This window comes from Mesoplodon densirostris, chromosome 15, assembly GCF_025265405.1.
Source record: "Mesoplodon densirostris isolate mMesDen1 chromosome 15, mMesDen1 primary haplotype, whole genome shotgun sequence".
Lineage (NCBI taxonomy): Eukaryota > Metazoa > Chordata > Mammalia > Artiodactyla > Ziphiidae > Mesoplodon > Mesoplodon densirostris.
This window is the reverse complement of record NC_082675.1, coordinates 8,320,718-8,335,837: the sequence shown is the minus strand read 5'-3', so window position 1 is coordinate 8,335,837 and position 15,120 is coordinate 8,320,718. Positions and strand designations below refer to the sequence as shown.

At 49.1% G+C, this 15,120-nt stretch overlaps 1 protein-coding gene across 4 annotated transcripts in view; it reads right to left on the bottom strand.

Moving 5' to 3' along the window:
- CAMKK2 (calcium/calmodulin dependent protein kinase kinase 2) overlaps window positions 1-15,120 on the bottom strand; it is a 57,016-nt gene that overhangs the window by 5,030 nt on the left and 36,866 nt on the right. For 3 of the 4 annotated variants that reach the window (XM_060118195.1, XM_060118192.1, XM_060118194.1), the window contains 5 exons: window positions 14,986-15,059; window positions 14,812-14,899; window positions 13,538-13,666; window positions 8,983-9,083; window positions 8,402-8,444 (listed from right to left, as the gene is read on the bottom strand). In XM_060118195.1, coding sequence (XP_059974178.1) covers window positions 8,402-8,444; window positions 8,983-9,083; window positions 13,538-13,666; window positions 14,812-14,899; window positions 14,986-15,059 — 435 coding nt within the window. The remainder of the gene's footprint in view (window positions 1-8,401; window positions 8,445-8,982; window positions 9,084-13,537; window positions 13,667-14,811; window positions 14,900-14,985; window positions 15,060-15,120) is intronic. The other variant, XM_060118193.1, reaches the window with a different exon arrangement.

The window sequence follows — 15,120 nt, the reverse complement described above, 5'->3', positions numbered from 1 at the left end:
TCTACAAGAATGTTCACAGCAGCATTATTCATGCGTGATAGCCTCCAAAATGGAAACAATGTCCATCACCAGATGAATGGAGAAATAAAATGTGGGTATATCCATAAAACGGAATATGATCCAGCCATAAAAAGGAATGAAGTTGGGAGAGGAACCAAGATGGCAGAGTAGAAGGACGTGCTCTCACTCCCTCTTGCGAGAACACCAGAATCACAACTAGCTGCTGGACAATCATCGACAGGAAGACACTGGAACTCACCAAAAAAGATACCCCACATCCAAAGACAAAGGAGAAGCCACAGTGAGACGGTAGGAGGGGCGCAATCACAGTAAAATCAAATCCCTTAACTGCTGGGTGGGTGACTCACAGACTGGAGAACACATATACCACAGAAGTCCACCCACTGGAGTGAAGGTTCTGAGCCCCACGTCAGGCTTCCCAACCTGGGGGTCCAGCAATGGGAGGAGGAATTCCTAGAGAATCAGACTTTGAAGCCTAGTGGGAATTGACTGCAGGACTTCAACAGGACTGGGGAAAACAGAGACTCCACTCTTGGAGGGCGCACACAAAGTAGTGTGCACATCGGGACCCAGAGGAAGGAGCAGTGACCCTAGGGGAGACTGAACCAGACCTACCTGCTAGTGTTGGAGGGTCTCCTGCAGAGGCAGGGGGTGGCTGTGGCTCACTGCAGGCAAGGACACTGGCAGCAGAAGTTCTGGGAAGTACTCCTTGGTGTGAGCCCTCCCAGAGTCTGTCATTAGCCCCACCAAAGAGCCCAGGTAGGCTCCAGTGTTGGGTTGCCTCAGGCAAAACAACCAACAGGGAGGGAACCCAGCCCCACCCATCAACAGTCAAGCAGATTAAAGTTCTACTGAGCTCTGCCCACCAGAGCAACAGTCAGCTCTACCCAGCACCAGTCCCTCCCACTAGGAAACTTACACAAGCCTCTTAGAGACCCTCATCCACCAGAGGGCAGACAGCAGAAGCAAGAAGAACTACAGTCCTGCAGCCTGTGGAACAAAAACCACATTCACAGAAAGACAGACAAGATGAAAAGGAAGAGGGCTATGTACCAGATGAAGGAACAAGATAAAACCCCAGAAAAACAACTAAATGAAGTGGAGATAGGAAAACTTCCAGAAAAAGAATTCAGAATAATGATACTGAAGATGATCCAGGACCTCGGAAAAAGAATGAAGGCAAAGATCGAGAAGATGCAAGAAATGCTTAAAAAAGACCTAGAAGAATTAAAGAACAAACAAACAGAGATGAACAATACAATAACCAAAATGAAAACTACACTAGAAGGAATCAATAGCAGAGTAACTGAGGCAGAAGAACGGATAAGTGACCTGGAAGACAGAATGGTGGAATTCACTGCTGTGGAACAGAATAAAGAGAGAAGAATGAAAAGAAATGAAGACAGCCTAAGAGACTTCTGGGACAACATTAAATGCAACAACATTCGCATTATAGGGGTCCCAGAAGGAGAAGAAAGAGAGAAAGGACCAGAGAAAATATTTGAAGAGATTAGAGTCGAAAACTTCCCTAACATGGGAAAGGAAATAGCCACCCAAGTCCGGGAAGCACAGAGTCCCATACAGGATAAACCCAAGGAGAAACACACTGAGACACATAGTAATCAAATTGGCAAAAATTAATGACAAAGAATAATTATTGAAAGCAGCAAGGGAAAAATGACAAATAACATACAAGGGAACTCCCATAAGGTTAACAGCTGATTTCTCAGCAGAAACTCTACAAGCCAGAAGGGAGTGGCATGATATACTTAAAGTGATGAAAGGGAAGGACCTACAACCAAGATTACTCTACCCAGCAAGGATCTCATTCAGATTCGATGGAGACATCAAAAGCTTTACAGACAAGCAAAAGCTAAGAGAATTCAGCACCACCAAACCAGCTCTACAACAAATGCTAAAGGAACTTCTCTAAGTGGGAAACACAAGAGAAGAAAAGGACCTACAAAAAAAACCCAAAACAATTAAGAAAATGGTAATAAGAACATACATATTGGGGTTTCCCTGGTGGTGCAGTGGTTAAGAGTGTGCCTGCCAATGCAGGGGACACGGGTTCAATCCCTGACCCGGGAGGATCCCATATGCCGTGGAGCAACTGAGCCCATGCGTCACAATGCTGAGCCTGAGCTCTGGAGCCCGCAAGCCACAACTACTGAGCCCACGTGCCACAACTACAGAAGTCTGTGCGCCTAGAGCCTGTGCTCCACAACAAGAGACTCCACGACAATGAGAAGCCTCCACTCGCCACAACTAGAGAAGGCCCACGCTCAGCAATGAAGACCCAACACAGCCATAAATAAATAAATAAATAAATTTATTTATTTTAAAAAATGAACATACATATCGATAACTACCTTAAACGTGACTGGATTAAATGCTCCAACCAAAAGACACAGGCTTGCTGAATGGATACAAAAACAAGACCCATATATATGCTGTCTACAAGAGATCCACTTCAGACCTAGGGACACATACAGACTGGAAGTGAGGGAATGGAAAAACATATTCCATGCAAATGGAAATCAAAAGAAAGCTGGAGTAGCAATCCTCATATCAGATAAAATAGACTTTATTTTATTTTTTTATTTTATTTTATTTTTTTTTGCGGTACGCAGGCCTCTCACTGTTGTGGCCTCTCCCATTACGGAGCACAGGCTCCGGACGCGCAGGCTCAGCGGCCATGGCTCACGGGCCCAGCCGCTCCGCGGCATGTGGGATCTTCCCAGAACCGTGTCCCCTGCATCGGCAGGTGGACTCTCAACCACTGCGCCACCAGGGAAGCCCTAAAATAGACTTTAAAATAAAGGCTGTTACAAGAGACAAGGAAGGACACTACAAAATGATAAAGGGATCAATCCAAGAGAAGATACAACAATTATAAATATAATATGCGCCCAACATAGGAGCACCTCAATACATAAGGCAACTGCTAACAGCTATAAAAGAGGAAATCGACAGTAACACAATAATAGTGGGGGACTTTAACACCTCACTTACACCAATGGAGAGATCATCCAAACAGAAAATGAATAAGGAAGGACAAGTTTTAAATGACACAACAGACCAGATAGACTTAACTGATATTTATAGGACATTCCATCCAAAAACAGCAGATTACACTTTCTTCTCAAGTGCGCACGGAACATTCTCCAGGATAGATCACATCTTGGGTCACAAATCAAGCCTCAGTAAATTTAAGAAAATTGAAATCATATCAAGCATCTTTTCTGACCACAACACTATGAGATTAGAAATCAATTACAGGGGAAAAAAACGTAAAAAACACAAACACATGGAGGCTAAACAATACGTTACTAAATAACCAACAGATCACTGAAGAAATCAAAGAGAAAATCAAAAAATACCTAGAGACAAATCACAATGAAAACACGACCATCCAAAACCTATGAGATACAGCAAAAGCAGTTCTAAGAGAGAAGTTTATAGCTATACAAGCCTACCTCAAGAAACAAGAAAAATCTCAAACAATCTAACCTTACACCTAAAGGAACTAGAGAAAGAAGAACAAACAAAACCCAAAGTTAGCAGAAGGAAAGAAATCATAAAGATCAGAGCAGAAATAAATGAAATAGAAACAAAGAAAACAATAGCAAAGATCAATAAAACTAAAAGCTGGTTCTTTGAGAAGATAAACAAAATTGATAAACCATTAGCCAGACTCATCAAGAAAGAGAGGGAGAGGACTCAAATCAATAAAATTAGAAATGAAAAAGGAGAAGTTACAAGACACTGCAGAAATACAAATCATCCTAAGATACCACTGCAAGCAACTCTATGCCAATAAAATGGGCAACCTGGAAGAAATGAGCAAATTCTTAGAAAGGGATAACCTTCCAAGACTGAACCAGGAAGAAATAGAAAATATGAACAGACCAGTCTCAGGTAATGAAATTGAAACTGTGATTAAAAATCTTCCAACAAACAAAAGTCCAAGACCAGATGGCTTCACAGGTGAATTCTATCAAACATTTAGAGAAGAGCTAACATCCACCCTTCTCAAACTCTTCCAAAAAATTGCGGAGGAAGGAACACTCCCAAACTCATTCTAGGAGGCCACCATCACCCTGATACCAAAACCAGACAAAGATACTACAAAAAAAGAAAATTACAGGCCAATATCACTGATGAATATAGATGTAAAAATCCTCAACAGGGCTTCCCTGGTGGCGCAGTGGTTGGGAGTCCGCCTGCCGATGCAGGGGACACGGGTTCGTGCCCCGGTCTGGGAGGATCCCATGTGCCGCGGAGCGGCTGGGCCCGTGAGCCGGGGCCGCTAAGCCTGCGTGTCCGGAGCCTGTGCTCCGCAACGGGAGAGGCCACAGCAGTGAGAGGCCCACGTACCGCAAAAAACAAAAGCAAAAACAAAAACAAAAACAAAAACAAAAAAAATCCTCAACAAAATACTAGCAAACAGAATCCAACAACACATTAAAAGGATCATACACCATGATCAAGTGGGATTTATCCCAGAGATGCAAGGATTCTTCAATATACGCAAATCAATCCATGTGATACACCATATTAACAAATTGAAGAATAAAAACCATATGATCGGGGGCTTCCCTGGTAGCGCAGTGGTTGAGAGTCTGCCTGCCGATGCAGGGGACACGGGTTCGTGTCCCGGTCCGGGAAGATCCCACATGCCGCGGAGTGGCTGGGCCTGTGAGCCATGGTCACTGGGCCTGCACGTCCAGAGCCTGTGCTCCACAACGGGAGAGGCCACAACAATAAGAGGCCCGCGTACCGCAAAAAAAAAAAAAAAAAAAAAAAAAAAACCATATGATCATCTCAATCGATGCAGAAAAAGCTTTTGACAAAATTCAACACCCATTTATGATAAAAACTCTCCAGAAAGTGGGCATAGAGGGAACCTACCTCAACATAATAAAGGCCATATATGACAAACTCACAGCAAACATCATTCTCAATGGTGAAAAACTGAAAGCATTTCCTCTAAGATCAGGAACAAGACAAGGATGTCCACTCTCACCACTGTTATTCAACATAGTCTTGGAAGTCCTAGCCATGGCAATCAGAGAAGAAAAAGAAATAAAAGGAATACAAATTGGAAAAGAAGAAGTAAAACTGTCACTGTTGGCAGATGACATGATACTATACATCCTAAAAATGCCACCAGAAAACTACTAGACTAATCAATGAATTTGGTAAAGTTGCAGGATACAAAATTAATGCACAGAAATCTCTTGCATTCCTATACACTAATGCTGAAAAATCTGAAAGAGAAATTAAGGAAACACTCCCATTTACCATTGCAACAAAAAGAATAAAATACCTAGGAATAAACCTACCTAGGGAGACAAAAGACCTGTATGCACAGAACTATAAGATATTGATGAAAGAAGTGAAAGATGATACCAATAGATGGAGAGATATACAGTGTTCTTGGATTGAAAGAATCAATATTGTGAAAATGACTATACTGCCCAAAGCAATCTACAGATTCAATGCAATCCCTATCAAATTACCACTGGCATTTTTTACAGAACTAGAACAAAAAATCTTAAAATTTGTATGGAGACACAAAAGACCCCAAATAGCCAAAGCAGTCTTGAGGGAAAAAAGCAGTCCTGGAGGAATCAGACTTCCTGACTTCAGACTATACTACAAAGCTACAGTAATCAAGACAATATGGTACTGGCACAAAAACAGAAATATAGATCAATGGAACGAGATAGAAAGCTCAGAGATAAACCCATGCACCTATGGTCAACTAAACTATGACAAAGGAGGCAAGGACATACAATGGAGAAAAGACAGTCTCTTCAATAAGTGGTGCTGGGAAAACTGGACAGCTACATGTACAAGAATGTAGAACACTCCCTAACACCATACACAAAAATAAACTCAAAATGGATTCAAGACCTAAATGTTAAGACCGGACACTATAAAACTCTTAGAGGAAAACATAGGAAGAACATTCTTTGACATAAATCACAGCAAGATCTTTTTTGATCCACATCCTAGAGTAATGGAAATAAAAACAAAAATAAACAAATGGGACCTAATGAAACTTCAAAGCTTTTGCACAGCAAAGGAAACCATAAACAAGACGAAAAGACAACCCTCAGAATGGGAGAAAATATTTGCAAACGAATCAACCAACAAAGGAGTAATCTCCAAAATATAAACAGCTCATGCAGCTCAATATTAAAGAAACAAACAACCCAATCCAAAAATGGGCAGAAGACCTAAATAGACATTTCTCCAAAGAAGACATACAGATGGCCAAGAATCACATGAAAAGCTGCTCAACATCACTCATTATTAGAGAAATGCAAATCAAAACTACAATGAGGTGTCACCACACACCAGTTAGAATGGGCATCATCAGAAAATCTACAAACGACAAATGCTGGAGAGAGTGTGGAGAAAAGGGAACCCTCTTGCACTGTTGGTGGGAATGTAAATTGATACAGCCACTGTGGAGAACAGTATGGAGGTTCTTTAAAAAACTAAAAATAGAATTACCACATGATCCAGCAATCCCACTACTGGGCATATACCCAGAGAAAACCATAATTCAAAAAGACAACATGCATCCTAATGTTTATTGCAGCACTATTAACAATAGCCAGGTCATGCAAGCAACCTAAATGCCCATCGACAGATGAATGGATAAAGAAGTTGTGGTACATATATACAATGGAATATTACTCAGCCATAAACAGGAACGAAATTGAGTCATTTGTTGAGATGTGGATGGATCTAGAGACTGTCATAAAGAGTGAAGTCAGAAAGAGAAAAACAAATATCGTATATTAACGTATGTATGTGGAACCCAGAAAAATGGTACAGATGAACCGGTTTGCAGGGCAGAAGTTGAGACACAGATGTAGAGAACAAACGTATGGACACCAAGGGGGGAAAACCCCGGGGTGGGTGGGGATGGTGGTGTGCTGAATTGGGCGATTGGGATTGACATGTATACACTGATGTGTATAAAACTGATGACTAATAAGAACCTGCTGTATAAAAAATAATAATTTTTAAAAAAAAGGAATGAAGTTCTGACACATGCTACATCATAGATGAACCTTGAAAACATTACGCTGAGTGAAAGAAGCCAGACACAAAGGCCACATACTATATGATTCCATTTATATGAAATGTCCAGAATATGCAAATCTATAGAAACTGACAGTAGATTCGTGCTGGCTGGGGAACGGGGGAGCTGGGTGGTGAGAGCTAAGGGTACAGGGTTTCTTCTTGGGCTAATGGAAATGTTCTAAAACTGATTGTGGGGGGCTTCCCTGGTGGTGCAGTGGTTGAGAGTCTGCCTGCCGATGCAGGGGACACAGGTTCATGCCCCGGTCCGGGAGGATCCCACATGCCGCAGAGCGGCTGGGCCCATGAGCCATGGCCGCTGAGCCTGCGCGTCCGGAGCCTATGCTCCACGATGGGAGAGGCCACGACAGTGACAGGGCCACGTACAGAAAAAATAAATAAATAAATAAATAAATAAATAAAACTGATTGTGGTGATGGTCGCACAACTTTGTGAATATATTAAAAACTATTGAATTATACACTCTAAATGGGTATGTGATTTATAGCTCAATAAAGCTGCTTTGAAAACTTAAAAATGGCTGCCTGGAGCTCCCAGCTGATAACGAGGTGGTGAGCTGGGCTCCGTGCACAGAGTACTGGGCCTGCTGTCCTGCCACAGGCACGGGGTGGGGGGCAAGTGGCAGCAGGGGTGCAAGTATTTGTCACCTCAGTCTTGCGGGGACAAAAATTCTCATCTGTCCTGGGAGGTGCTGGGAGTACTGAGGTGGGTATGTGTTTGGAAGAGGCTGGCTGACTGGTGAAAAGGTCCGGATGCTCCCCAGAGGCAGGGGACTCTCACACTCATTTGCAACCGGTTGGAAGGGGACTGATTTTCTAGGTCTTAACCCATCAGAGAAGAAAAGGTGGATCATGGAGAGCCCCAGGGGGGAGCCCCCGAGCACAGCATGCCCGATCTAGGCTCTGACCGCTGACCCAGAGCAGGGGCTGCGTCGGCCGTGACACAGCTTCAATGCCATTGACGTGCACTGAGCACATGTGGGTGCCCGACTAGGTCTAAGACCTGGGTGAGTTCACAGGCATTCCAGGTGGAGCGCCATGCACCCGCAGCCGCAGCCCACATGCACAACCCACCGTCGGGTCCAAGCCCCTGGATGCCCCTCGTTTTCTTCCTGGGTCCGGAGGCCCAAGGTGAGCCTGGGCACAGCAGCCTGGGCTGGAAGGAACGTCCGCCTGGGTGGGGATGCCCCGTGCTCTGCAGCTGCCCCCGCCCCCAGGCCCTGGCAGAGGCTAAGGCGCAGGCAGGCAGGCGTTACCTTGGGCTCAGACAGGGGCTCACACTCCCTGGTTGGTTTTTTGCTGGAATCGCCAGAGGGGAGGGAAAAGGGAAGTGAGAAGGGACACTTGGGATCCATGGGATTCCTGTCCCCCACCCCAGAGACACTCAGACCCCGAACACCAGCTTCACGGAGCTGTTGCCAGGGCAGTTAGGAGCAGGACACCTCTCCGCCGTGAGACGTGGGGTCCCATGAGCGAGACTGGCCTTGCTCACCCATCGCAGGGACAAAATCCCACCGTCAAGCATGCATGCTTTGGGGTCAAACAGCCTTTCTGATTGTCAACCACTCCCCCACGCTCGTTAAAGTGCAAGTCCCCCGGAGAAAGGTCAAACTTCCCTGTGGATTAGCTGTCAGCAAAGGAGGCGGGCTGAGTCCAGGGTGGGGCAAAACCAAGGCCAGCGGCTGCTCGGGTCTCCCCAGTGTGCCCAGTGGGGCTGGTCTGAGTCTTTCTGGACACGGCCACTGCAGGGCTGGGCCCACACAGAGTCGGCTGGGCAGGGCTGCCCTGCGTTCAGCCTCCAGCTCCCCACCCCAGAGGAAGGCAGGTGGACACTCACAAGAGCAGGTTTCCAGGCGCTGACAGCGAGCGCTCCTCCCGCCGGCTGCCCTCAAACGGGTTCCCGAAGGAGCGTTTTCGTATCATGGTCTTCACCAGGATCTGGAGGAAAGAAGAGGAGGCTCAGCCACCTGGGGGAGATTCCAGGCAGCATCCTCCCTCGTGCCACTCCACCAGTCCCATCTACCTCTTCCTTTCTCCCCACAGCCCACCCCCGCCGCCTGCCAGCTCCCAGGGCTTGTGGCTGATGGCAGCCCTTTGAGAGACACCCACCAGGGATCCAGCAGCCAAAGCCATCACCAAGTCTCACTGGCCTGCTCCTCAAATCTCCACGGCTCCCTGGCTGCCAACAAGATAAGGTCTAAACTCCTCAGTCTGACATTCAAGGCCTGGCATAAGCTAGTCTTGGCCTACTCAACTGCCAGGGGACCCTGTACTCCAGGAGAGCTGGCCTGTATTGTCCGCCCAGTACCCCTGGTACCATCTGTCTCACCTAAGCCATCACTGGACATGCCCTCCTGGCCCATCAACCTGTCTCATCTTCAAGGCCAGGCCTTTATTTTTGGTGGAAGCCATCTACAACCAACCCAACAAGTAACCAACTATTGCTTCCCAGGTATAATCCTGGGAGGCGGATGGGAGTCACTGCACTTTTAACTGAAATGTAATTCACACAGCAAAAAATTCTCCATTTTAAAGTGTACAATTCAACGGTTTTTAGCATATTCACATCACTACTGTCTAATTTCAGAACATTTACATCACCCCGTACCCATTAGCAGTCAGTCCCCATTCCTCCTCCCCTCCAGCCCCTGGCAACCACCAATCCACTTTCTGTCTCTATGGGTTTGTCTATTCTCATTTCATACAAATGGAATCATTCAGTACGTGCCCTTTGGGGTCTGGCTTCTTTCACTCGGAGTAATGTTTTCAAGGTCCATCCACGCTGCAGCACGAATCATTGCTTTATTCCTTTTTATGGCCTGGTAATAATCCTTTGTGTGTATATGCCACATTTTGTTTATTCATTCATCCTTTGGACTGTTTCCACTTCGGGGCTATTGTGACTAATGCTGCTATGAACAATTTGTGTACAAGTTTTTGTGTGGACACTTTCCACACAAAATGTTTTCGTTTCTCTTGGGTGTACACCTAGGAGTGGAATTCTTGGATCATTTGGTAACTCTATGTTTAACATTTTTAGGGGCTGCCAGACTGTTTTCTACAGTGGCTACGCAGTTTTTTACAGTCCCACTAGCAATACAAAATGGTACCAGTTTCTCAGGGGGCTGCATTTTAGCTGCCGATGAGAAATATCTGTCCCAGTCTAAAGGAACTGAGGAAACATCCCAGGACACTGAGGGTGGCCAGTCCACGGGCTGGTGTGGTGTGAGGGCAAGAGAGGTCAGAGGTCCCGAAAGTCCTTTTAAGTCTGAGAGGCACTGGGAGCTGGCATGTCCACTGTCGTGAGGGGGAACACTTTGGTGTCCCCCACCCCATCCACCCTAAGACAGACTGGGTCCGCAGCTTGGCTGGGAAACACCTGCCAGAGGAGGGGATCTTTGGGGAAAAGGTAGTATCCCTCCATCACGTCCCTCAGCCACTGCTCAGCTTCCCTCCTTTGCCTTCCAGTCTTCCCTTCAGCCCATCCTTTCTGAAAACCAGATCTGATTCCCTTACTCCCTGACTTGGTATCTCTCACCCATAGGAGTTTGGAACTTATCCTGTTACCAGCCAGGGAGTCATGGAAGGTTCATAGTGTTGCTTTTGGCTGCTGTATTTCATGAAGGAATTTTCAAGGAAGTGGCCTCAACACCCTGTAAGGGTCTGGCCTCCTTCCAAGCAGAGCATGATGCCTCAAGCTGTTTCATGTATTGACTGAGCCTGTGGATTTTATTTTTAAAGGGTTTGCTGCTAAAAGGGGAAAAAAAAGTGTTTAAAAAAACACTAAAAGGTGGAAACACCCAAATGTCCATCAGCTGATGAATGGATAAACAAAATGTGCTCTAGCCATACAATGGAATACTTTTCAGCCCTAAAAAGGAATGACTGGCTGCAATGTAGATGAACCTTGAAAACATTATGCTGAGTGAAAGAAACCAAACACAAAAAATCACATACTGTATGACTCCATTTATATGAAATGTCCAGAATAGGCAAATCTATAGAGACAGAAAACAGACTAATGGATGCCAGGGGCTGGGGGGAGGGGAGAACAGAGAGTGAGTGCTAACAGGTACGGGGTTTCTTTCGGGATGATGAAAATGTTTCAGAACTACAGAGGTGATGGTTGCACAATATTGTAAATGTACTACATGCCACTGTATTGTTCACTTTAAGTGGTTAATTTCATGTTACATGAATTCTACCTCAATTTAAAAAAAAAGAAAGAAAGAAAAGAGAAACGCTGAGCTAGAGAATGAAGGCTGTGCCCCTTGGCAAGCACTCAAGGTCCCTCCCTTGCCAAGGCCCGAGCTCTGTGGTTCCTGGAACACACGGGCCTGTTTCCTCTGAGCCTTTGCAGGCACCATCCCCCCGGTGAGACTGGCCTTGCCAGTCCTCAGGACCCAGCAAAATGGGCTCCTGCCCTGTGGCGCCTCCCACTCCTGCTCCTCTCCCCGCTGGCCTGTCACCGTGTGATGGCACAGGAGGGTGATTCTTTCTTTCCAGACCCATCTTCCTTATGAGGCCAGGAGCCCCATGAGAGCTGGCACTGTCCCTTGTTCACCTCTGTAACCCCGTGCCCAGCACACCCTGGGTGCCAGGAGGGGGCCTGGGCCTCCCCGCTCCAGCCCCTCCTTCTCAGACAGCTGCTGAAGCCCTCACTTCCTCCCTGCCCCCCACAGTCCATTCTCCACGTGGGACCTTCCCAAGGCTAAAACTGATCGTGCCGCTCCCCTGAATCAAACCTCTTGGGACCAAGACTTAAACCTCTGCTGTGGCCTCAGGACTTGTGTGGTCTGGCCCCACCTCCCGTCCAGCTTCACGCCACCCTCCCTTCTTTGCCCCGCTTCAGCCACCCTGGCTTTCTTGAGGTTTCTCATGGACATGATCCCACCAGAGGATCACTGCATTTGCTGTTCCCTTTTCCAGGAATGCCCTTGCCCTTTACCCTCTCTCGGCCTGATTAACACCCCGCCATCCTCTCAGCGTGCATCTTCCAAGAGGCCTCCTCCAACCCATCACCTGGGCTGCATTCCCCTCTTAGGCGTACCCCTCGCACCCCTCTGTTACTTGCATAATTTATTTGTTGGTTCTTTGCCCAGCGTCTGCAGGCGCCATGTTTGTTGTATTCATCTCTGTATCCCCTGCTCCCAACACAGGCCTGGGGAAACCACTCAGTGTTCAAGAAGTGTTTCCTGAATAATCAATGCCTATTTCAGACCTCTAGGGTCAGACGCCTTCTCCCAAGAATACCCACAACCAGGAACAGAATAACCCAGGGCGGACGCTGGGAGCCCGACGTCCGCTGCCTTCCCCACAGCAGGCTTGAGACGTGGGTGCAGCGAGCGGGTGGATGAGAAGGAGGGGGTGTGTATGGGTGAGTGTTCAACAGCGAAGACCACGCAGAGGCCCCTGGCTGGGGAGGAGGAGGAAGATGTGAATGGATGCCCCACCCGGGGGCTCAGGTTTTGGAGGCAGAGAGAAAGTATGTGGGGAAGCAGAGGGTGAGGTGCAAAGCTGGGAGCGAAGGAGCCAGCACTGGGGGCTCCTAAAGGGGTGGTCACTCGAGGCTGGACACGGCAGAGCCCCCGCTCCCAGAGCCCAGGGCCCTGCCTGCCTGCTGGGGCTGGCGCTGGCCAAACACACCCGGGACTCCCGAGGTGGCCACGGTGGGGCAGCCCACCGGACTCTGCCCCTAGGACTGCGGCCTGGGCCCCAGGGCCCTGAGGGTCCTGGTCTCCCTCGTGGAGCCACACACCCTCTGGGCAGAGGCTTAGCAAGTGGGTGATTCCCTGAGTCTTCGAGGTTAGGCCTGAGGACTCCAATTCTAGCTCCTTCTTACTGGGTCAGGACCCTAATGTAAGGCCATAAACGGGGTCCCAGGAGTCGGGAAGAGCTTTCTGAGGCACGGGAAGTGGGGGCCCTGCCTCTAGCCCCAGCAGCTGCCCACAGGGCAGAGATGAGACGAGCTCAGTCGTCTGCTCTGGGGACTGAAGACCCAGCCAGTGGGGAGCCCGTCTTGGAGACCTCGGCTCCAGCTGCCACCCTGGGCACCTGCCCTGGTCTTTCCCCTCCTGCTCCCCTGACACGCTCTGAAAGCAGGAGTTCCAGAGGGGGCAGTACAATCCTTAGAGAGGGGCTATGCCTGTCTACAGTAACCTCGGCCCCGGCCGTAGACAGAGCTCACACTAGAAGACGCAGGGGCCACCTGGCCTGACGTGTGACCAAGGCCCAGAGGCTGGTCGCTGTAGGTGAGGGGCAGACCCGGCCGTCCCCTGACGTTCAGGCCCAACGTCTCCTTCTCAGTCGCCCGCCCACGTCCCAGCTCATCCTCGCCGGCCTGCCGCGGGCTCTCTGTCCCTGCTCTCAGGCAGTGGTTCGCCCCACCTTACCACGGTTGCCAGGCTGGGTATGTGTTTGACCGAATTCTCCACCTCCTCTTCTGTCACCTCGACCAGCGTGCAGTTCTCATCCTCCGATGGCAGCGGCTCCGCCCCGTGCCTCGTGACCCAGGGGTGCAGCTTCAACGAATGACAGGAGGGGTGAGGGGCGGGCACAACTGGCTCCCAGGAACCCTGCCTATGAGCGGAGCTGGGGAGGGGACGCGGGAGGGGACGCGGGAGGGGAGAGGCGGTGGCCTGAGGTCAGGCATGCAAGAAAGCAGGCAAGCCAGGCAGAGGCTGGGCGGTGAGCGAGGTGGGAGGAAATGTGAAACAGACAAAGGGCAGAGAATGGGAGGAAGCTACGAGGCCAGAACGCGAGCCGGGCTGGATTCTCCATCTGGCCCCAGGCCTCGGCACAAGTGCCTGCAATTCGCCGTCTGCGTTGCACGGCTGTCTGAGGAGCGGCCATCACTCCTCAGCAACTCTCCCTGATGCCTGGAAGGCTCAGCTCAGAGCAGGCAGCATCCTCCCCATTTCACAGAAAGGGAAACAGAGGCATGGGGTGGCACAGGGAGGAGGATACAATCAGGAGAGGACCCAGGCAGAGGTCTGCCCCCAACCACCTGCCCCTGGGGTCCAAGCCCTTATCTGTAACCTTCTGGGCTGCCCCCTCTTCAACTGCTAGTTAGCTGAGGTGCCTAGCAGCTCCTGAAGCAAATCTCTAGATTTCTTAAAGATCTATGTGTGTGCACGTGGCATTGGCAGGGTTGTAGGGGGTGGATAGGGATCTCTTCTAACAGTGCTTTCTGCAACAGAGTGGAATTCAGCAGGCTGGGGTCAGAGGTGGGGGGTCAAATTGCTCACTAACTTCCTCCCACCCCAACTGTACTTTCTCAAAGGGACAGGCAGGGTCTAAGAAAAGACCCCAGGATTTCAGCAGCAGCCACACACTGGAGCACACAGAAACCTGGTCTGGTCCGGTCTAGGGAGGGTGGATGCCATCAGCCCAAGTCAATTGGAGCCAGCGCCAGCTCCTCAGCTGGCAGCGGATCCCACTTCCACAAACACAGTGAACACGAGTCCCATATCCTCCCCCACAAGCCCCCAGCACCCCAGAGGCCCCAGGACATGGGAGGGCAGTGGTGCCAAGAAGGACGCAGTGCTGTAAACAGAGGCGCGTGGGGCCTGACCGAGGCAGGGTTGAGCCAGACAATTCCAAGCAGAGGACACAGGCCGAGCCTCCAGCACACGCCCCAAGGGGCAGCAGCAGCCCCCCCGGGTACCTTGACCTCAGGTACCACGATCCTCGACTCGGGGTTCTTGTCCAACATGCGGGTGATCAGGTCCTTCAAGTCCTCGGCTATGTCAGGCCTGGGGATGGGAGATACATCAGGGGTGGAGGACGTCACCAAAGGCTCGGAGAGAAAGGCAACTTGGGGTAGACGGACAATACTCACTGATCTGGAAATTCCAGGGCCTGACTCTTGATCTTACTGTGTAAACACATGATCCGCTCATCCATGAATGGGCACTGCGAAGAAAGGTCAGGGACAGGGTGGCCATCAGTGGCTGGCACATCTGTCCTGCAAGGG